Raw genomic sequence first — 21,804 nt, 5'->3', positions numbered from 1 at the left:
GTGATTGTAAAACTGAAAAATTACTTTCAATGACATAGAGAAACGATAATTTGAGACTGTTGGGTTGTACGTTTGTGTATAGGTGTAGGAGAAGGAAGAAGAGGAGAACCTTGTGCTGTAATGTGAGAGAGAGGAGGAACAAGAGGCAACAAGGTATGAAAAGCTGATCAGTACGTACGCGATAGTAACGGAACTTGAAGCCCAGAATGTGACAAAGCGTCTGTGGTTCACACATATACATGTTTGACTCAAGCAGGGGCAAGTAGAAGTCCTGGGCATGTTCAGGTCGGCACTCAAACGCTTCCAGTATTACATCCAACACCCGGTTCGGGTCGAGGTTGAAGCAACCTGCACGGATATTGCATAGAAACGTGAATGCACATCTGAAACAAAGCTCGGCGGGAGTATAAAATCAAACTCCATTGCACTGGAGCTCGAATGAACTGTACAAAGACCAAACGGAAGCCGACAAGCATGTCAAATCGGGGATGTGTGCTCACCGATCAAAGACTTTATGTTTTCCAAAACGACGTCACTCGAAATGCCTCCACCGAGATCTTGGCAGAGCTCTGTGATGAGCTTTGCATAACCCTCATTCTCCTCTCGAAGAAGGTTGAATTTCTGTTGCTTGTAACTGTGAGAATGGATGATGTTCAGCTAAAACGTTTGGCGATCTTTAAATGTGAGATGAGAATCATGCAGTGACATTTCAGAGGAAGCAAAGGGGGAGAAAAAAAAAAGGAAGAAGTCTTTTGAATTCAAAGCATACAAGAGTTTGGTTTTGATCTTCACGGATTTCTGATTGAACTGTGAGGCCTGTTTAATCAGACCAAGAGACTCCAAGGTGTCAGAGTCTAGACGTTCTTTCAGCAGAACCTCGGAAGCAAGGTGCTGTGGGGAAGGAAAATGGGAAGGTGGACATTAGCAAACAAAAATGGCATCACACATGCTTTCAAGATGGAGGAGGTGAGGTTGCTTAGCTATCGATGCAACGGGGAAGCAAACAGAAGAATATTTAAATTACAATTAGATCGATAGCGATAAGCATTGGCGGTAGAGGGGTACGTGGACATCAGCAGGAATGGTCAGTATCAATAATTGTGATGTTTGTGTGAGGGCCTCGTCAAAAGGTGAATGTGCTGTCTGCATTTGTTCATATCTCACCCCACAACCATCTTCACTTCTCCCTCCAAAAAAACAAATTGTTTTTTAAAATAAATAATTGAAAAAAAAAAACACACACACACACACACACACACACACACACACACACACACACACACACACACACACACACACACACACACACACACACACACACACACACACACACACACACACACACACACACACACACACACACACACACACACACACACACACACACACACACACACACACCCGAAAACATCATGCCTCCGGCTGTGGAGGCATTGAAATGTACTCACAATGCACCCCTGTACAAGCTGGGTAAAATGTTCCCGCTGGGTCTTGTCATCATGACAGTTTATCTCGATATCTGGAATGGAAATCCCGAAAACGTAAAACCGTTTTACAATCGCGGAAAGAACACGAGCACAAGGACGAAAAGCGAATGAAAGGATTAAAAGCAGTTTGGACATACCGAGAATGGAAAACACGTCTGCCAACACGGATGGCAAGTCGCTCCGGAATTCCTGGATGGAGAAACGGATGAACCATGCAAGATCAAAGGAGCTTAGCAGATATTTTTAGATTAAAAAGATTAAAGAGAGACCACAGAGCTTACCATGATCTCTGCAAGCACCCCGGTGGCATAATCAGGTTTCAAGACCCCTTTCACCACTTGCAAGGCCAGCTCGTACAAAGCCCTCCGAATATCTGACATCAAAAAGGGAGAAGACAGAGGCTCAAGGAAATAACGAGATAACATGCTAGCACATTTTAAATCACTTAAATGATAAAAACAAAAATTCTTCAGAGAGAAAGATTTGTACCTTTCACCGCCAAATCATCGGAGGCTTCCTCCCCAAGGATTCGGCATAGCTTGAGGCTGATGTGGAAAAGTAATGAACACAATATTAGGATAGTCATTTTATAGGCAAGGTTAGCCATATCCCTAATAGGATAAGCATTGGGATTGACCGTGGGCAAGTTGTTTTTTTTTAAAACTTGGGTCAGCCAAAAATATGCCGCAGATGTGGACAAAGGGTCACTTTGTATCTGGGTGCAAAGAACTGTTTTGCTCGCAATGTGGCCAGTTAGGACATTTGAGGGTGCACTGAACTTCTCAGGTGCAGTGCAACTTTTGTGGTTTACCGGGGTACACCTGCCACTCCTGCCCGCAGAGCTCTGCTCGCAGGATGCAAGCATCTGTGGGTAGGGGCGGCGGTGTTGCCCCGGTTTCAAGTATGGTCATGCCTGTGCCTGCTGTGTCATCCTGCCCAACCCCCCCCCCCCCAACCCGGCCCTGCAGTAAGGGAGGATGAGAAAGAGGAGGGGAGGAATGAGAAGGAAGAAGTGAAGTAGAGAAAAGAGGAAAGAAAGGAGGAAAGGGGGGGGGGAGAAGGACCTGGATGTGGTTACGCTGGGTGCTAGTCTCATGGAGGTGGGAGAGGAGGACTATTACAGAAGAGGTGGGTACTCCATTAGCGGAGTAGTGGGAACATCCTCCACTCAAAAGATCCCGCCGCCGGAAGTCGAAGGGGCCAGCACCTCTTCTGGCTACGAGGACACTGACCCAGGCAATTGGGAGATGAAAAAGCGCCGGAGGAGGGGCCGGGACAAAGGGAAGGACCCCGAGGACAAGGCCCCGTGGGTCATTTACAAGAAAAGACAGCAGGTACAACCACTGGAGGAGTCCACAACCTCTTGAAAGGACTGGCCATGCTGGGCCGGAAGGGAATAGATAAGGGAAGTCATTGTGAAGTGGCTGGCTACTCCCGACTAATTCCAGCTCTTGCTCCCCGAGGAGAAAGCCCGTATCCCCTCACACTTCACCCTCCCCAGGGATGGCAGAGGCTATGTTTATCCGCAAGGTGGATTCTTAATGAGATTTTCTTTGATTACATTTTCGCCGAGATTATTGTTTTGATTTATGGTTTCAGTCTTGTTGTTGATTGTTGTCTTGATTCATTGTTATCGATTTGGTTTGACTATTGTTTGGATTTTTGTTTTGATTTTTGGCCTTTTGGTTTTCCCCTGATTGAAGGTTGATGTTTTTGGGTTTTAAAAAATCGTTTCTTTTTAATAAAAAAAGGCTTCGGCCATTAAACCCCCCCAATGTCCCCATCCACAGAGCACATGTGGTAGCCCAGTGGTTTTATGAGCACGACACTGATGTTATCCACGTCATGGCCTTCTCAGTCACCAGCTCTGAACCAAAGCGAGCATTTATTGGATACATATTCTGGAACGACACTTGAGACAGCATTTTCCACCTCCATCAAACAGGTGTGGTTGATCAAATTTCTAGTTGAAGAATGGTGTTGTATCCCTCCTGCAGAATTCCAGACGCTGCTGGACTCTGTGCCATGGCGCATACAGGCCGTACTGGCTGGACGTAGTGGCCCAACACCCTATTAAGTGACTTTACATTGATGTTTCCAATTTTTTTTGTCCACTACGTGGATAAACACAACCCCTTATTCCCATCATGACAAGATAGTTTCTACTTTATGGAACACCTTGTCCTGCAGTCTTGAGAAATAGGACATGGAGAGGGTCTTTTCAACTCTTGCTTTGTGTTTCCGAACATGATCTATATTAGCTTTGTTCATGAACTTTGAATAACAGGTGTGATGGTAACTACACAAAGCCGATGGGTCAAACGGAACAGTCCAGAGCTGAACCTTCTACCAACTCTTCTCGGAGAAACTGACGATTTTGGAACAGCTTTGAGAAAAAGATGCACTAAACAAGCAGATCTTTTGGACGAAGTTAGCTCAAGCTTTGCATCACTGGGCACCGCCATTTTGTCTGAATCTCGACGTTCCAAAATCTCGGACTGAGTGTGCGAGTGGAAAATTTGATTGGTCAAGAATGCATACAATTTTGCCAAAGTACTGCTAAACTCGAGGTTTTTGGAAGTGCAAGCAAGCCGATTCATGTTCTAGTGTTAAAATATGAAATTTAATTGAAGTTCCTCAACCATCGACTGATAGACACGCAGGCAGAGTGAACCAATTGCTTTCCCTTGCTTAAATCGACGTGCCCACAGGGTCATTAAGACCCGGCACTGGCGGAGTAATACTGTGGACCAGAGAAGACCAAATAAAAACGTTTTTGGTCTCTCATCACATGATGGTTTCCTTATCAAACAGTCGCAGCTAAACGTGAAGGTAATCCCTCTGAGGCCTACGGGCATTGTTCTTTAATTATAAATATAAACGATGCTAATCACGATCCCCGCAGTGTTACATTGCAATAACATAACTAATGGTAAGGCAGTGGGTGGTTGGTTTGACATATTGTTGTGGTGCCGGGTCTCGGTGGCGAGCAGTAGAGTCGGCTCCACTGAACACCCGGAATTTAGGTCGTCCCTTTCAGATAAATCCCAAAGATCACGGGTCCCTCATCGGACCGAAGATCGCCAATAGGTCACCACGTGGGGTAGGGTCAATTGCCAATTTCAATATACCTAATTACCCACATCGTCAAATTACTGGGGAAATTCACCCTCGGCAGGATCTGCACGATCCGGGCCGTTACCGAGCCGGATCCGAGTCGTACCCCGAGCAGAGAGTACCAGAACCCTGCTGGCCAATTGCACGATTACGGCAACAATGAGGCCTCATAATTCCCGTTCACAGCACGGCAAACCAATGATAGAAAGGACAAGGACGAGCTGGGACATTCAACAAGAGGGGATTTATTTACAAAGGGGGGAAGGGAAACACGTAAGGGCAGAGTTATCCGAATAAGAAATGTAACGTACAATGAGCAAAAGAAAGCACTCACACAATTCTACTTGAAAACGGGCCCACACACAGACACCCACCCCCCACAAAGAAATGATGGCTGCTCGGCCTTTATTGATGTTTCCCCAGCTCGGAGGGAAGGTGAGCTGGAGGTGAGAAGCTAGCTTGGACCTTCCCGCCTCATGCGGCCCTTGACGATCCGGCTAGGCGGGACTCGATCCCGCAACCCGATGCTGCTGCAAGCACCGGGTACGGAGGGCAGCGTCGGGCCCCAGCACGCTCCTCCAGTACGTGACGAGACAGCGAGCGCCAGCAGACAAGCGATCCTTCGCGGGACAGACTCGCAGGCAGGCGATCCTTCGCGGGACAGACTCGCAGGCAGGCGATCCTTCGCGGGACAGACTCGCAGGCAGGCGATCCTTCGCGGGACAGACTCGCAGGCAGGCGATCCTTCGCGGGACAGACTCGCAGGCAGGCGATCCTTCGCGGGACAGACTCGCAGGCAGGCGATCCTTCGCGGGACAGACTCGCAGGCAGGCGATCCTTCGCGGGACAGACTCGCAGGCAGGCGATCCTTCGCGGGACAGACTCGCAGGCAGGCGATCCTTCGCGGGACAGACTCGCAGGCAGGCGATCCTTCGCGGGACAGACTCGCAGGCAGGCGATCCTTCGCGGGACAGACTCGCAGGCAGGCGATCCTTCGCGGGACAGACTCGCAGGCAGGCGATCCTTCGCGGGACAGACTCGCAGGCAGGCGATCCTTCGCGGGACAGACTCGCAGGCAGGCGATCCTTCGCGGGACAGACTCGCAGGCAGGCGATCCTTCGCGGGACAGACTCGCAGGCAGGCGATCCTTCGCGGGACAGACTCGCAGGCAGGCGATCCTTCGCGGGACAGACTCGCAGGCAGGCGATCCTTCGCGGGACAGACTCGCAGGCAGGCGATCCTTCGCGGGACAGACTCGCAGGCAGGCGATCCTTCGCGGGACAGACTCGCAGGCAGGCGATCCTTCGCGGGACAGACTCGCAGGCAGGCGATCCTTCGCGGGACAGACTCGCAGGCAGGCGATCCTTCACGGGACAGACTCGCAGGCAGGCGATCCTTCACGGGACAGACTAGCAGGCAGGCGATCCTTCGCGGGACAGACTAGCAGGCAGGTGATCCTTCACGGGACAGGCTCAAGGGAAAAAGACGACAGGACCTCCTTGCACACCCGCGTTTTTCTTGAATCTGGCCGTGCAACTCGCCTCCGGATTGGCCAGTTGGTGTCAGGTGATCCGCTCGCCGTTCGTGATTCGAGGCGAGCATCCTCGCAGCCTGTTCCCCCCCCACCCCCCGAGAGGCATTCCTCCTTCTTCGGGCGACGCTCCTCTCCGCATTGGCTGGAACGCGGCGTACGTCGCTCGCGCTTTGCCCATTGGCTGAAGGCAACACGTCTTGCTCGACCCTGGAGTGGAGCCAATGGAACTCCGCCCACAGGCGCTCGGCACGTATGCGTGTCAGAAAGGCCGATGGTAGAAGGGAGCCAGGGAGGATGCCGTTGTTGGTGAATAAATCCTATCTATAAAATAACTTTGTCGTGCACGTACACTTAATTCCCATTACACATAGGGGAAAGGGAGCTATCTATCCACATTTACTTTACGAAATAACTGAGCTACGGGGACCTGAATGTTGAGTGCTCATGGCTGCCAGTTTCGTAACAATATGAGCTTCTCTGGTTCCTGCGAGACCAAATGTCATCTGTGGAAGGGCAATTTCATAGCTACGGGTTTGACATTTGTACACACGTTAGGTTGCGATTTCCACTCGAGTCTTTGCACCAGGTATTTATCAAGCCAGGGTCATTCCTGACTCAGGTTATACTGAACAAATCCGTCATGTTTCCCTTTTGGACCTGCAACCGCATACTTATAGGGTTGTGGACGTGACTCTCCGTTTCTGATGTGGCATTACTCTGTTGCAGAGCGTCGGTGATGCTGAAGCAGTTTCTTGGCAAGGGTCATACTGGTTAGTTTACCATTGCCTTCCCAGCAGCAGTTTGGCCAGGAATTAGTCATTTGTTCAGGGTGCCGGTGATAGCTCGCCTACTCTTGGTGAAGGACACCATTGTGCGATCTCTATCATCCACCAACTCTGATAGATGGGACGCCCAATTCATAGTCCAAACGAGGAACGGCACACACACACACACACACACACACACACACACACACACACACACACACACACACACACACATTGAGGAATCAATCACCCTGCCTGTGAATCACAGGGACAGTTTATAGAGGGGTTTCGGTCTCCATGATAAGCCTGGTGTTGGCTTAGTGGTTAGGGTGGTGGCTTGGGATCCTAGGGTCCTGAGTTCAAGCCTTGTTGGCCACTGAATTAATACACCAGGAGGTTGACGCAGCCCGTCATCCTTCCGAGGTCGGCAAAATGAGCACCAGTGTACTAGTAAGGGGGGGGGACACTGTATCAGCGGCATAGCCCAACCAATGATGCAACCAGCAGCCACAGGCTGCACTCGATATAGAGAGAAAGAGAGAAAGAAAGAGAGAAAGAGAGAAAGAAAGAGAGAAAGAGAGAAAGAAAGAGAAAGAGAGAAAGAGAGAAAGAGAGAAAGAGAGAAAGAAAGAGAGAACGAGAGAAAGAAAGAACGAGAGAAAGAAAGAACGAGAGAAAGAGAGAAAGAGTCCTCATGATGCAGAACGCGGGCACCATATTGGTTGGCAAGCTGAACAAGCGAGAAAAGGTAAATAACACATCAACAGGAGTCAAAAAATTCGAGGGAACCTTCCATTGCAGCAAGTCAGAATAACGAGACGAACGTGCTCGATTGTCGAGATAATGCTGGTGGTCAGATAGCAGCTTAGCTGCCGGGGTAGCTATCATTTCTTGAAGCGCGACTGTGCCGCTGATGCAGTGCCCCTCGACCAGTACACAAACTGGAACTGGTACTCATTTCGCCGAGCTCGGAAGGATGACAGGCTGAGTCAACCCCACCTGGTGTATTAATTCAGTAGCCGACGAGGCTTGAACCCAGGACCCTAGGATCCCAAGCCACCACCCTAACCACCGAGCCAACACCAGGCCACGTAGAGATACTGATGCTGTCGGTGTCAGGGCAATGAATACAACCAACATGGCGGCGAGCACAGTATTATGGGACGGCTCTGGGAAAAAAAAAAAACGTCTGCAGCTGCTGCGTCGGGATTCGAACCCAGGCTCGTGAGACTCGAGGAGGATGTAAACACCTCGAGGCCATCCAGTCATACAATCATCCTATTAAAAGCCCCAAATCGAGGAAAACATGTCATCACCCTAACCCAACGCAGTCACATGTAATTAGTGTCCCACCCCCTTCACAGTGTAATGGCAAGTTCGAACTGGCGGAGCATTTATCGTGATTTACTGAGTTTAAATTTGTTTGTTTTTTTTATCGACGCGCTCCAGCTCCGTGGAATTACCGAGAAACGTTTTAAATTATTATAATTATTAAACTCTTCCAGCGACACGTTCATCGTTCACAGGCGAATCGGGTCGGGACACTTAATGGCGTTACTCGACGCACGAACGGACGTTAATCCGAGCAAAATGTCCGCCTGCGAACCCGCCGGCACCACAACAATCCGTCAATGTGCTCGGGACGGATTTTAAATGCCGACGCCAGTCCCGAATTACGTGGGAAAAACCACGAAAGCAACGAACGCAGATCGAAGCCTGGGCCCGTTGTGATGATGAAGTATCGTGATTTTTTTTTTTTTTAAAAAGGACATCACTCAACGCGTCGTCGAACACAACACGAGTTCTCTCGGTTTATAACGACTTCACAATCGATGTGCCGCACTCACAATTCAGCTCTGCCATACTTTTCCCAATTCTTGCAAATCTCCAACGAGCACAACACCGCCGCCATTCCACCGAGCTATGAGTGACTCTACTTCCGGGTCACGATTACGCAACAACCACTTCCGGGTTATGAAAAGCCTCGACGTTTCCAGGCTTGCTTGGTATGTTCTCTGGAAACTTGTTATTACATTTTCTTTGTGCATCGGTTTCGATTTCCTTTCAGATGACTGGATCTACATCTTATATTCTTAATCTACGTTAATATTGAAAGAAACCATCTTCGTGTGTTTTAATTTTTTTAATTAATAATTAATAGGTTGTTGAAATTGATCGAACGTCGAAATATTATAAAACACGATTACACGGAATGATCCGATATGTGTTCATCGTGATGTGCTTTTTGACATAGCATCAAGGAAGGCAGAGCTCGGACCGTGAGCGACAAGCTGAATGATAATATAATCTGGAAGCTTCCGTCTTCACCGCCGTCTTCACCGCCATCTTCACCGCCGTCTTCACCGCCGTCTTCACCGCTCCGGGCGGTGCAAGCGGTTGAGAGCGATGGAAGTTGTGGTGGGAAGTGTTGGAGGGCAAATAAGGTGTAAGCCGAGGGAACACAGTCCAACACGTGTGATTTCCATTTGTCACACAACAGGGACTCCCCACTTTGCTTGTGCATTTGTATCCCATGTGAGTGAAGTTTCATCACTGATTTGAAAGGCAGAGTGACAACTGTAATGTCGTGGCAGAGGTGCGAACAGGCAGACACGAGCCGGAGGGTAACACAACTCCGCTTTATTGCCTCGAGCAAGAGGGTAGGCGTACGATGCCCGTAACTCCGCTTTATTACGCACTCGACGCACTCTACAGGCACACGACATACAAGCCCCTACTAATGATACCACACGCTGCTACTGATGCTACAAGTCCGGAGCGGGCACAAACAGCTACATGCATTGCAGACACGTGACTACCATCACAACTCCTCCACGCCCCCACAACGCTCTACGCATTGTGCTTTGCACGCGTATGCCAATACGCTACAACAACCATCATTACAAGCCGGTAGGCGACGAGGGATCCGCTAGGATCGAAGCGCTGGATACGATGCTTTTCATTCTGACCGATCCACCGACGAAGATTCATTGCCAAGACGTATTGGTTCACATAAAATTGTTCCTCTGCCTGGCAAGATTTTTCCTATTGCGTATTTTGCCAACTGGCACTCCTCATAAAAAACGACGGTAAATAGACACCCTATTTTTGAAGGACTACCATTTGAAAAATAATCGGTTTGCTGGTTTGTGCTGTGGAGCCTCGCGTTGCAGACACACACACACACACACACACACACACACACACACACACACACACACACACACACACACACACACACACAAGCACGCACACACACACACACACACACACACACACACACACACACACACACAGACGGAAAACCCGATAAACTTCTCTCAATGCTCTTGTTTGACCACACCTCCTGAGCCACACAATATTTTTCATAAGCCACGCCCACTTTTCTATGCCACGCCCACTTTCCTACGCCACTTCCACTTTTCATCAACCACGTCCACTTTCCCTAAGCTCCGCCCACTTTCCTAAGCCCCTCATAAAAAATGACGGTAAATAGACACCCTATTTTTGAAGGACTACCATTTGAAAAATAATCGGTTTGCTGGTTTGTGCTGTGGAGCCTCGCGTTGCAGACACACACACACACACACACACACACACACACACACAGACGGAAAACCCGATAAACTTCTCTCAATGCTCTTGTTTGACCACACCTCCTGAGCCACACAATATTTTTCATAAGCCACGCCCACTTTTCTATGCCACGCCCACTTTCCTACACCACTTCCACTTTTCATCAACCACGTCCACTTTCCCTAAGCTCCGCCCACTTTCCTAAGCCCCTCATAAAAAATGACGGTAAATAGACACCCTATTTTTGAAGGACTACCATTTGAAAAATAAAACCAAAATCAAAAATCGGCTCGAGTAAAATTTTCTAAATATCTCGAAGTGTTTAATTCCGAAGTCTCGTTTCTCCACATTCAAAACTGGAGGACAAGTATTGAAAATAGTGAACACGGTTTTTCGGCCGCTGCATAGCAACAGGTGGTTGCTTAGCAACGAAACTCAAATGTGCACACTCCCAGCCCATATGGCACCTTTCGCCAAGTTTCATCGAAATCGGTTTGCTGGTTTGTGCTGTGGAGCCTCGCGTTGCAGGCACACATAAACACACACACACACACACACACACACACACACACACACACACACACACACACACACACACACACACACACACACACACACACACACACACACACGGAAAAGCCAACAATAAGGGATATCTGGCGAATCCAATAAAGTCCGAGAAGCCGAAGCTGGGGATAATACTAGATTTTTGAAATGATGTATGACTGCTAAATGAGGCCTTTTGCACATGCGGTGTCTATGTGTTTGTGTGTATGTGTGTGTTTGTGTGTGTGTGTGTGTGTGTGTGTGTGTGTGTTTGTGTGTATGTGTGTGTTTGTGTGTGTGTGTGTGTGTGTGTGTGTGTTTTGAGTGTTGATCTCCTAGTGAGTGCGCAGTTATGTGTGCAGGAAGTTGAAATGCCAACACTGTTGGGGAAGGGAGAGCAAATCTATTTTGTGCCGTGGCTAATAAACCACCCCCCCTCCCCCACCCCCGTCTGCAGCAGCGGTCTGCAGGTCATTCCTGCCCATATCATCATGTCATGTGTAGAGGATGATGCTCCAATTCCAATGTTTAATGTGGATTTTCCTACCACAATAACACCACATTTCATGCCCACGAGTAGGGGTATCGAGAGCCAGCACGGGTCCCGAGGCAAACAACCTCGGTGCCCCCACCCTCACCCTTTCTCTCTGACATTTGTATTAAAAATTACAGTTGCGGGAGAATCTCGGGCCTCTCACTGTCACCAGGCTCCGAGGCAGAGACCTCCCCCGACCCCCTCCTCTCGACGCCCCTACCCACGAGCATCAATAGAGGGCACATTCTTCCGAAACAACACTTTTCCTCAAGATAGAGCAGTCGGGAAGGTGTCGAGAAAGACATCACATGATGCACAGCGGGGACCCATGTCGGCATGACTCAATTCATTCACAAATGATGGACGCCAGTGTTTCTACTGAAGATCTTTTTTCATGTGAGTTTGCATAGTGGTCCACGGTGTGCCAAGTTCATTGGCGCTCTTTACTGTTAACTTTCTCGGTGACCAGTCAACTGATGCCAACACAGCACTGCACGTGTTTCTTCTTGTTTCCGGTCTTCCACTGCTCTTCTTGTCCTTCATACTTCCTGTTTCAAAAACCCATTTTCCCCACTTTAACAACCTCTGCCTTGGTTGAGAAGGTTTTTCAAAGCGTTCCGTGAAAGCTCTCCCCACACTTGAGCAATTGGTGGCCTGTATGTGCCCTTTCATGCACCCAAACACAAACAACCAACCGCTCTGTCACACTGTGACAACTTGTGTCTGACATGAGATCTCACATCCGATTGACTCCCACGTCACTGAGTCAGTGTTGCTGCATACATACCATGGTGGGGGATGGCAGAGGGGAAAGGAGAGAGGGAGTTGCAAGAAATGTAGCAGGGGTAAAGCGACTTTCAGGCCACCATGTAGAGTTATCCACTGGCACATCTGGAAAAAAATTACAATATCCCAGTCGTAGAAAACTCATGGAAACATAAACCAAAAGCAATCATTGAAAACAAGAACATAGCGCTTACCTACGACCTGATGATCCCATCGAGTGTGAATAGTCTAGTCAAAAAAAAGAGATATGTAGCGAAATAACATGCTCGAGGCATTTTTGAGGAAAAGTTGGAAACCAGTTAATTTGACCTAATTTCGGTGTGCTGAATTCAAATTTCCTGTCTGCCAAGCTGTATCTTGACCGCTTGACCCTCAAAATGACCGAATAAGCCATGCCCCTTTTTGCCGAATGCGAAATATAATTGGTTCACGAGTCAGTAAGTGACCACTATATTCATTATGGGTGTCTGTCTGTCTGTCTTTCCCAAGCATAGCTCCGTGGGTTTCGATCCGATCTTGATCAAATTAGGGTGCGAGGTTTGTATCATGATCTAGTTGTGTTTTCCGGAGAATGGGTGTGCTGCGCCCATTATGAGCAGAGCCACGCCCAAAAACATGTGTTTTAAGGGGGTAGCCGGTTTCAAGTTACATCTTCTCCGAGGAGGTTTGTCGAATCTGGCAGGGGTTTCAGTATTTGGTTAGCCCAATGGCACCTGCATTGCCCCACGGAGCTCGATTTTTCATTTTCGTCCCAAGGTCACGAACTTAGAAAATGTCAAAAAAAATCAATAAATGGGGCATCGAGCTCCTTGGGTTTTCAACTGTTTCGAATGAAAGTTGGTATGCAAGTAGTGCTCTTCGAGTACTACAACTTTCATCGTTTACTTTTTTCCCGATTCCCGCCAGTTTGCCCGTGGCGTCCCCTCGATGGTCAAAAAATACAAAAGGCAAACCGTGAACATTGCTCGTGAACCATCGCCGTCTCCAGACTTGTTCTCCTTAGAAATGGCATCAAAACTATCATGTGCGGTATCAAATTAATGCTAATGACATGTACATTGCATAAATACTGTCAATTAATTCGTTTTGTATGATCTTTAGTCAATGAAATGTCAAAAGGTCCTGATTTGTGTGAAATATACAATCAAAATTATATATACATTTATTAAATAAAATATGAAATGAAAAGGAGGGGATGAAAAGGGGTCCTGTTATGAAAAGGAGGGGAATGTCAACTTCTACTTTAATTAAAAGTTGGTCAGGTTTTGATTTAAAAAAGGAGCAATCCGCAGGGTAATGGAGAACAGAAATGTGCCATTGCCATCCAATTGGAATACGTTCTTGGCACTACCTGCAAATAAGGCAGATTTGGCAAGATTCCTCTCTGAACAACTTACTACTCAAGCACCAGACACCAAAACCATTGTTGTAGCTGGTGGATTTCGCAATGAAGAAAGGGTAGAATCATCGAATCCAGAGGTTGACACAGATAAACTTGCAGCCAGGCAAGAAGAGGCAGACACGAGACTCATTCTCCATTGTGTTGAGAACCAAGCAGGGAATATAGTTGTGCAAGCTAGGGATACGGATGTGCTCGTTCTACTCTTAGCCCACGGTCACAGAATGCAATGTACAAAACTGTGGCTCAAAGCTGGAACAGCCAAAAAGCAGAAATACATCCCAATTCACACCAATGTGGATCAGATGCTCTATGGTCCAACTGTTTTGGGTACCATTCTAGCATTCCACTCACTTACGGGAAGTGATACTACCTTGTACATTTCAGGCCACAGCAAGAAAACAGCCTGGATGGTCTTCCAAGGGCACCATGAGCTGCTGCAAAACCTAGGAAAAGGTGAAGTCACAGATGAAATTGCCAAGGATGCTGAACACTTTGTTTGTAGGGTGTACAAAGTCCAAAATGTAAACACTGTTGATGAGGCTCGACCAATACTGTTCATCAAGTCTCACGCACCCGAGTTCCTTTCACCAATAAGTGACGCTTTGTCCTTCCATATTAAGCGATCTCACTACCAGGCAGCAGTGTGGAGGCAGGAACATCTGAACTATCCTGATCTACCATCCCCAGAATCAATGGGCTGGAGGTATGAGGACGACTTTCTTGTTCCAGTGCTTATCTCTTTGTCACCGGTTCCCGATGCCTGCAGATAATTTGTTTCTTGCGGCTGCAACACAGGGTGCGGGAACTTGCGCTGCAAATGTAGGAAGTCTGATCTGCTATGCACAGAAGCTTGCAAATGCAGGAATGTTAATGATAACTGTTGCAATACCTAAGAGCAAAAGACTGAACATGAGACTGAAGTAACCCACAATGACATTTGGTTTTTATCAAGGTATGATACACATGTTCGAGGATTACTTCTAGATGTATTCAAAGGCACAACCTTTTTTATGAAGCTAGAAAACATGGCAAGTTTGTGACGTAGAAGAAACAAATTTCAGCAAGATTGTTACTGTTTTTTTTAAATTCCAGTAATGGTTATTACAATGACTAAAGAATAAGATACATGTTATTTTTTGGTCAAATTAATTATGTTGATTCCCTTTAATATGACTTTCCTAAACAATATCGCTTTACTACAGTCAATTGGTAATTCATGTTGTTTTCGTATTGTATCAATCTTGTGTAGCCTTTGGAACTTATACTGTTACAAACAGCCCTGAATAATATCGTTTTGTAACCTTAAGGGAACAAATTAACAAATCGAAGAGATACTATAAATCTAACTAGTTCCACGTCATCAAAATTAATGATTAGTCATATTTTTAAGACCATCAAAGTTGTTTTGCCCCACTTCCGATTTTATTACTGGAAGAGGGATGGAGGGATCAACACTCTAACAAAAATAGTTACATTTAACGGACTTCATAAATCTTTTGATTTGTTTCCTACCTAAATTATCCCAGATAATGCAATACAGTACATACTTCTTATCAATGAGTTGGCAATGTTGAAATCTTGCACTTTTGTATGATACCAAATATGATTATTATGTTTATCATCACTAAGAAGGTAACCTATGGAAATGGGTGTGGCTTATAATGTGATATCAGGGGTCACCGGGTCAGGATACAGCTTGACAGAACTTTTTAAAATTCAGCATATAGGGTAATGTAATGTATCTACCATGTACACCTTTTTTTTGTCAGATTTTTTTTCATACTAACAAATTATGCTTCAGGATAAGCCGGCAAGGCCGGAGCAGTAGGGGCGTTCTGACTGGTATTTTGACGAGAAGCTTCTCGATTTTAATCTTGATTTACATTAAAATCGAGTTGCTCCTCATCCAAACACTTGTTAGATCACCCCATCGCTCCCATCCCTGATGGTTTATACTGAATAATGATTCCTTAGAATGAAAGAGAACGATATGAATTTAGTCCTGAATTGTCTTTACAGAGCTATGTAGAATTACGTAATATGATATTATGATCTCATTTGACCCAAAATGACCTCTAAATGACCCCACATGATGTAATATTTATTTATTGATCATGTTTTTGCAATGTCCATGTCATTACCTTTCATATGATACCACACATGATATATTTACATCAACTTTTACAGTAAACCATATTGTGGAATATGCAAAAAAGGGGCGTAGCTTATTACGTCATTTTGAGGGTCAAGCGGTCAAGATACAGCTTGGCAGAGAGCAAAATTGAAATCAGCATACCAAAATTCGGTAGAGTAAAGTGTCTGCCAGCTTTTCCTCAAAAATGCCTCAAGGGTTGTTATATTTAGAAAACTTGACGAGTCTAAAAACAAAGCATTGTGACCAGATATATAGCACTCGGGTACAAAAAGGAAAAGATGGCATTGCTAATTGAGGTTTCAGTTCCAAGCCATTTGAAGAAATAACGAAAATGACCAAATAATAAGACCTCAAAAATGATCTCGGAATTTGAAGAGCACTGAAATTGTACCAGTGATTATTGGATTAACGGGAATGATGAAGAAGAACCTCACATAGATCTTAAATTCCATCCCTGGGGATATTACTACAAATTAACTACAGTTGGAAGCTGTCTGGGGCTCGGTGACAATCCTGAAGATAGCTGTCAGAACAAAATTTTGAGAACAGGAACACTTCACAGCTTGGTCCATTCCATGAATCGTGATCCCTTACTGAAATAGAGGTGGAATCTTCGACCCTTGGGAGGACGCCATTCCACATTCTGAATCTCACGTATGGAGATAACAACCAACAAAACACACACACAAACACACACACACACGAACACGGACGCTTCTCCTTTCACCAATAGATGCAAAAATACAGTATAATTTCCTTTGTGGCCCCAGAACCAAACAAAATATATATAATATTTATAACGGCACTCACAGCACACACACACAACTCCCACTCCTACCCCCCTCCCCCCCACCCAACTTCCTTACAAACATGATTAAGAGTGAATATCATCATTTTAAACTGACCCTGTGTATCGATAAGCCCCAGATTTGACCTTCCCATTGGTGTTAAGAAGCACGAAGGTTTGGTTAGAATGTGCCCATCTACAGTACGACCCTTCGGCCTTTGACAGTCGCACAAAGGTCGCTTCTCATCACAAAAGTAATAACAATACTAATGAAATGACACTAGTGAAACGTCGCACACCAGTGAAATTGAAATATATATATATATATATATATATATATATATATATATATATATATATATTTATATATATATACACACATGTATACACACACACCCATTCTAAATATACATAATGTTGACCATTATGCTTCTCAGCATCAACCCTGTGGTTATAGGAGACTCGATCTGAATGGGTGGCCTGCGCTGGGCATTCAATACAACATCATGGCAACCGACCTACACAGAATGGCTGCTCGCAGCACGCTGTGTGCAAGCTGAAGAGAAGCAGCGGATTGGTGAATTTGTTTTTGCCCGTGATGCAAAGGCTGCCATGGTGAGTTGCAAGTGGTGATGTGCTGCTGGTGCAAATGGCAATAATGTTGCTCACTGTTGAAGTGCAATGATTGACTTATCTGGATTGCTTTGTTTGCTTAGTTTGTACACAGATAACACTGTACCAGTTTTCATCATTTGTTTTGCTTAAGACTATGGATCCATTATATATATATATATATATATATATATATATATATATATATATATATATATATATATATATATATATATATATATATATATATATATATATATATATATAGTTTTTTTTTTACAGTGCGTGCGCTGTATACAATTGCACCGAGTTTGAAATGTCCCCGGCGTCGTCTACCACGTCTCCGGTGGGTCCGGTGTCCCCCCGTCCCCCGTCCCCCCTCCCCCCCACGTGCCTCAAGACAGCCAATGACGACCGTCCGGTAAATGCAGTGCGTAACCTCGACGGAAATGGCGACAATTGACGGAAATACCCGAGTATTTCAATGGAAATTTGTGAAACTAATGTGCTATATATGTGAAAACCATTGAATTTATTGCTTGACGGAAAAAAAACGAAGAAACGCTCCCCTCATGTACGAACGAACGAATGAAAGACGTCATTTCCATCCACCATGACATTTCGCGCTGAATGCAGAAAGCTAAGTTCTTCTTATGTCATCATTCTCTTTAATATTAGCCATAAACAAGTGTTTCGTCATGCATTAGTAGTTGAAATTTACTTACAATCATTCTTTTGCGGCCTCTTGCCACGCTGTATCGAACGATTTCATTCCTTCTGTTATATATAAAGGTGCTTATCACAATAATAACAAGATTTTTACATTTCAAATATTAAGTACGCTTTTTAATTGTTTTTCAAATGAAAAAGCATAAATTGCATATTTTAACATTAGTATATGTACTCATTTGATTCACCACACGCGCTGTATTGAAGGATTTCACTTGTTGTTGTTGCGGATATCCGGGGTTCGAGGTTTGCCATGAGGGGAAGCACTTGGGTCCCTCCCTCACGCCCAGTCCTGAGGCTGCCAGGCACAGATAACTCTACACACCTGCAGGTTGCCAAGCAACCACGAACGCCGATTGGCACGGGCAATCCGGGCAGGGTTACACTACCTCTTGCGATACCTTTTTTGTGGACTGCCGGCTAATCGAGGTCAGTGTCCTCAGTGTACACTCGGATTACTGCCGAGCATTACAGTGAGTGTGCGCTGGCTGACAAAGTAAATGATTGGGGTAGAACATCCCATTTAACCTTACTTGTGCACTGCATTGGACCAATGAGGGAAAGGACAACCGAGACGGATTTGAATTAGTAACAAACAATAACTTATTACAAACACACAAGTAAGCAATCATTGAAAAGCAAGTATTTATAAGCAAGAGAGCAAAAAGGCACATCAGAGCAGATTTAACCATAACACGGATTCTCCTTCAATCTTACTCAAACAAAAGACTTGGGCATCATTCACTCAGGGGAGAAGAATAAAACAAGGACTTGAAAATAAAATAATAGTCATGGATGAAGAAAAGGAAAGCAGTTTTTCCTTCTGTCCCTCACGTCACACAAATATACAGGAGAATGCGGAGGAAAATGGAGGGGGAAGATGGGAGGTGGTGATGTGAAGCGATGGGGACACGCAGCCGCGTCCCTGAGGTGCCCAGACCCAGTAGGCGAGTCATCTCCGGCATTCCAGATATGCGAGCAAGATGTGCGACTCGCCGTCCTCTGCCTCAGATTCTTCCTCCTCAGGTCCCCATTGATGAGGTGCCGCAGTTCACCCTCTTCGTCCTTCATGGCTGACAGGATCGAGATGGCAGCATGACGCTCATTGAAGGAGTGTTCTTTTTACACAGAAGTTCGACACCAACTGCTCATGAAATCTTCCTTTCTTTACCCTCACACGTTTTTGTTCCTTCCCTCAAAGGCCTTCTCTGTCTGTCAGTCTTCTGCTCACGCGAGCTTATCCCGAGTGCTTCTCTACGCCTTTCTCCTGCTTATTCTTTACATCAGCTTTCTTCCTCTCCTTTCACAAGCCTTCTCCCCCTTCCATTGGTCCGCAGCCGATGGAGGTGGGTCCACGACATCACTTGTGGAAAATACCACGCCATTCTGAGAGAACTTTCAACGAAGCCCCCACCCCGCCCTTTAACGTACCCAAAGCCGCGACGAGAGCCCCCGAACACCCTCCTTTGTGCGCAAAACACGCAGCCACACTGTTTTGCACTATACTATACCTGCGAGAAGCGCCGTGCCTCGCAGGCCACTACGAGCTCCAAGCATCCCGCACATGCATGTGGGCCTTCAAGCAATGCGCAGATGGAGGAATCATGGAAAGGAATTCTGCACGACCGAGGGATGACCGAACGGCTACGGTATTGAAGGTAAGACCGATGGGGTGAAGGAGGGACTGTTGAAAGGATGTTTGATGGAGGGAATATTATTGGTGGACCATTGAAACGGGCCATTGGGGGGTAATGGAGGGATTATTGAAAGCAACAGAAGGATTTAACAGAACGATGGTGTAAACGGTCAAGGAAGAAAGATTGAAAGTAAGAGAGACTGAACAGAATGATGGTGTGAAGGAAGAATGAATGAAAGTAACACAGGGGGTGGGGAGAGACATCACACTGGAAAAATACAGCCCAGTCAACGCATGCCCCCCCCCCCCAAACAGCCCTTTGACAAGGGACCAAGGATTATCTACACAAAGACTAATGAAATAACTGATCCTTGGCTCACCCACGTGTCCATGTGTGCTCTCCCCCGAGGTAAGTTTTCCAAAACCATTAAAAATATATCTATATATGTACACACACACACACACACACACACACACACACACACACACACACACACACACACACACACACACACACACACACACACACACACACACACACACACACACACACACGTGCTTGATGGTTGATTTACACTTGAAGAACTGATACCAGATAGATCCATTTTTGAATGTTAACGAGGTCGCTGAACTGTAATGTTATTCATACATATTCCTCCATCCCATGTGATACAGGTTTCAAACGTGTCGAGACATTTCCCTCCACGGACATCACTGCAAACCGAACCGTTTGATCCATGAGAAGATAAATCCAGCTCGGGTGTTGCAACCAAAAGCCATTACAGTATCGCAAAATCGGGCTACCTGTAGTCCCCTCTAGATGAGCAACTGCAAGTACAAATCAGGACATTCATAACCCTATAAAAAGGCTGTCCATATGGATAAATGGGTGGAGATCCCTGGGATGGAGATGTACGAGACTCGTGCCTGAATACCACGCACCCCATCGACGTACATCAAGATGACATTCGACCGCAGGTCCTCGACCGCTGTGAGGAACATGCTGGTATCCAGATATAATATGGTGATGGCAGATGTCTTTTACAGTATGTTCAAACTTTCATTAAAATCCATACTTACCAACATACTTTTCGTACGACACGACGGAAATCTCCAACGTGTTTCATTCCAGTTCAGATTTGTGCGCACGTTTCAAACTTGGTGAAAATCCAAGAAGAATGCTGCTGCGGAAGAAGTTTTTTTTTTTTAACTTCAATGGGTTATGTAATTACCTGTGGGAATTGAGCATTGTACGGTGTATCCCCTTTATTGTAGAACTCTGTTGCCTTGCCATTCCATTTAAATAATGTAAACACATTTTATGGGGTTTTCTGTTTGCTCACTTTGCATGAATGTGGATACGTCTCATTTTGAAAGCGGCTCTTCACTTTCTGGGCAATCTCAAGATGGCATTCCCATTCCAAGAACATTTTTTTATATACAATCAAAGCTTCTGGGAGAGTTAGAACACAGAACGGATCAAGACACAATATAACAAAAGGAACAGCAGAAAGAGAAGGAGAAGATGCTAAAAGCAGGGCAGAGGGATAAAATAAATGGCGACGGACAAGCGAGGGATATGCGGGTAAGGATGAGGGGTAGGGGGAGAAAGCAGGGGTGGATAAGATGGAAACAGAAGCAACATTTGGGGGATGGGGGAATGGGGTTGCTGGTGGACCACATGCGCCCTGCAGAAACATGGGAGGACAAAGCACGGAGAGGGCAGAGGGTGCAAGACCAGAAAGGCAGGTGGAAGAAGCCAGAGATACCACCGACCTGTCTGTGATGGTAAAATGGTAGGCCCATAGTCTCAGCTTCATCACGGAAGATTCCAATAATCTTGATGGTCTTGGTTTCCACGGTGTCAAGTTGAGCAATATGTATGGCAGGGGTGCCAGCCCAGAGGGGAAAGCAGTTTTCCATCAAGCTGTGGATGAAGGTCTTCTCGGTGGATAAGAGTTCAGGTTGGCCAAGGAACAACCTTGCACGATGGCGGATGCCCAGTGGCTTGAGAGGCCAACTTTAAAATGTGGTTTGCCCAAGAAAGGTTGTGGCTGAGAGTGAGACCCAATAGTTTTAATGAGTGAACTTCTTCGAGAGGGTTGTTAAGAAACTAGATGAGAGGGTTTGCTGTA

General features: G+C 46.0%; 2 protein-coding genes across 19 annotated transcripts in view; one reads left to right on the top strand and one right to left on the bottom strand.

The window, feature by feature from the left end:
* THOC2 (THO complex subunit 2) overlaps positions 1–8,895 on the bottom strand; it is a 65,502-nt gene extending 56,607 nt beyond the window's left edge. For all 5 annotated transcript variants that reach the window (XM_085852771.1, XM_085852774.1, XM_085852772.1 and 2 more), the window contains exons 1-8: positions 8,753–8,895; positions 1,977–2,032; positions 1,769–1,860; positions 1,625–1,676; positions 1,449–1,519; positions 770–891; positions 501–634; positions 179–348 (exon numbers count right to left, since the gene is read on the bottom strand). In XM_085852771.1, the coding sequence (XP_085708897.1) occupies positions 179–348; positions 501–634; positions 770–891; positions 1,449–1,519; positions 1,625–1,676; positions 1,769–1,860; positions 1,977–2,032; positions 8,753–8,817 (762 nt within the window). In that variant the 5' untranslated portion in view covers positions 8,818–8,895. The remainder of the gene's footprint in view (positions 1–178; positions 349–500; positions 635–769; positions 892–1,448; positions 1,520–1,624; positions 1,677–1,768; positions 1,861–1,976; positions 2,033–8,752) is intronic.
* The window catches only part of AASDHPPT (aminoadipate-semialdehyde dehydrogenase-phosphopantetheinyl transferase), a 123,692-nt gene continuing 110,740 nt past the window's right edge, over positions 8,853–21,804 (top strand). For 4 of the 14 annotated variants that reach the window (XR_015050843.1, XR_015050838.1, XM_085852782.1 and 1 more), the window contains exons 1-3: positions 8,853–8,911; positions 9,160–16,946; positions 17,150–17,307. Coding sequence is in view for 3 of the 14 variants with exons in the window: in XM_085852782.1 (XP_085708908.1) it covers positions 17,164–17,307 (144 nt within the window). In the remaining 11 variants the exon portion in view is untranslated. Of the gene's footprint in view, positions 8,912–9,159; positions 16,947–17,129; positions 17,308–17,746; positions 20,079–20,344; positions 20,661–21,804 lie in introns of those variants that run through there. The other 10 variants (XR_015050845.1, XR_015050844.1, XR_015050842.1 and 7 more) reach the window with 10 other exon arrangements.

Source organism: Eptatretus burgeri, chromosome 13 (genome assembly GCF_056783735.1).
Source record: "Eptatretus burgeri isolate ZD-2024b chromosome 13, Ebu_testis_v1, whole genome shotgun sequence".
Lineage (NCBI taxonomy): Eukaryota > Metazoa > Chordata > Myxini > Myxiniformes > Myxinidae > Eptatretus > Eptatretus burgeri.
The sequence above is the reverse complement of the archived record's forward strand: the minus strand, read 5'-3'. Positions and strand labels throughout refer to the sequence as shown.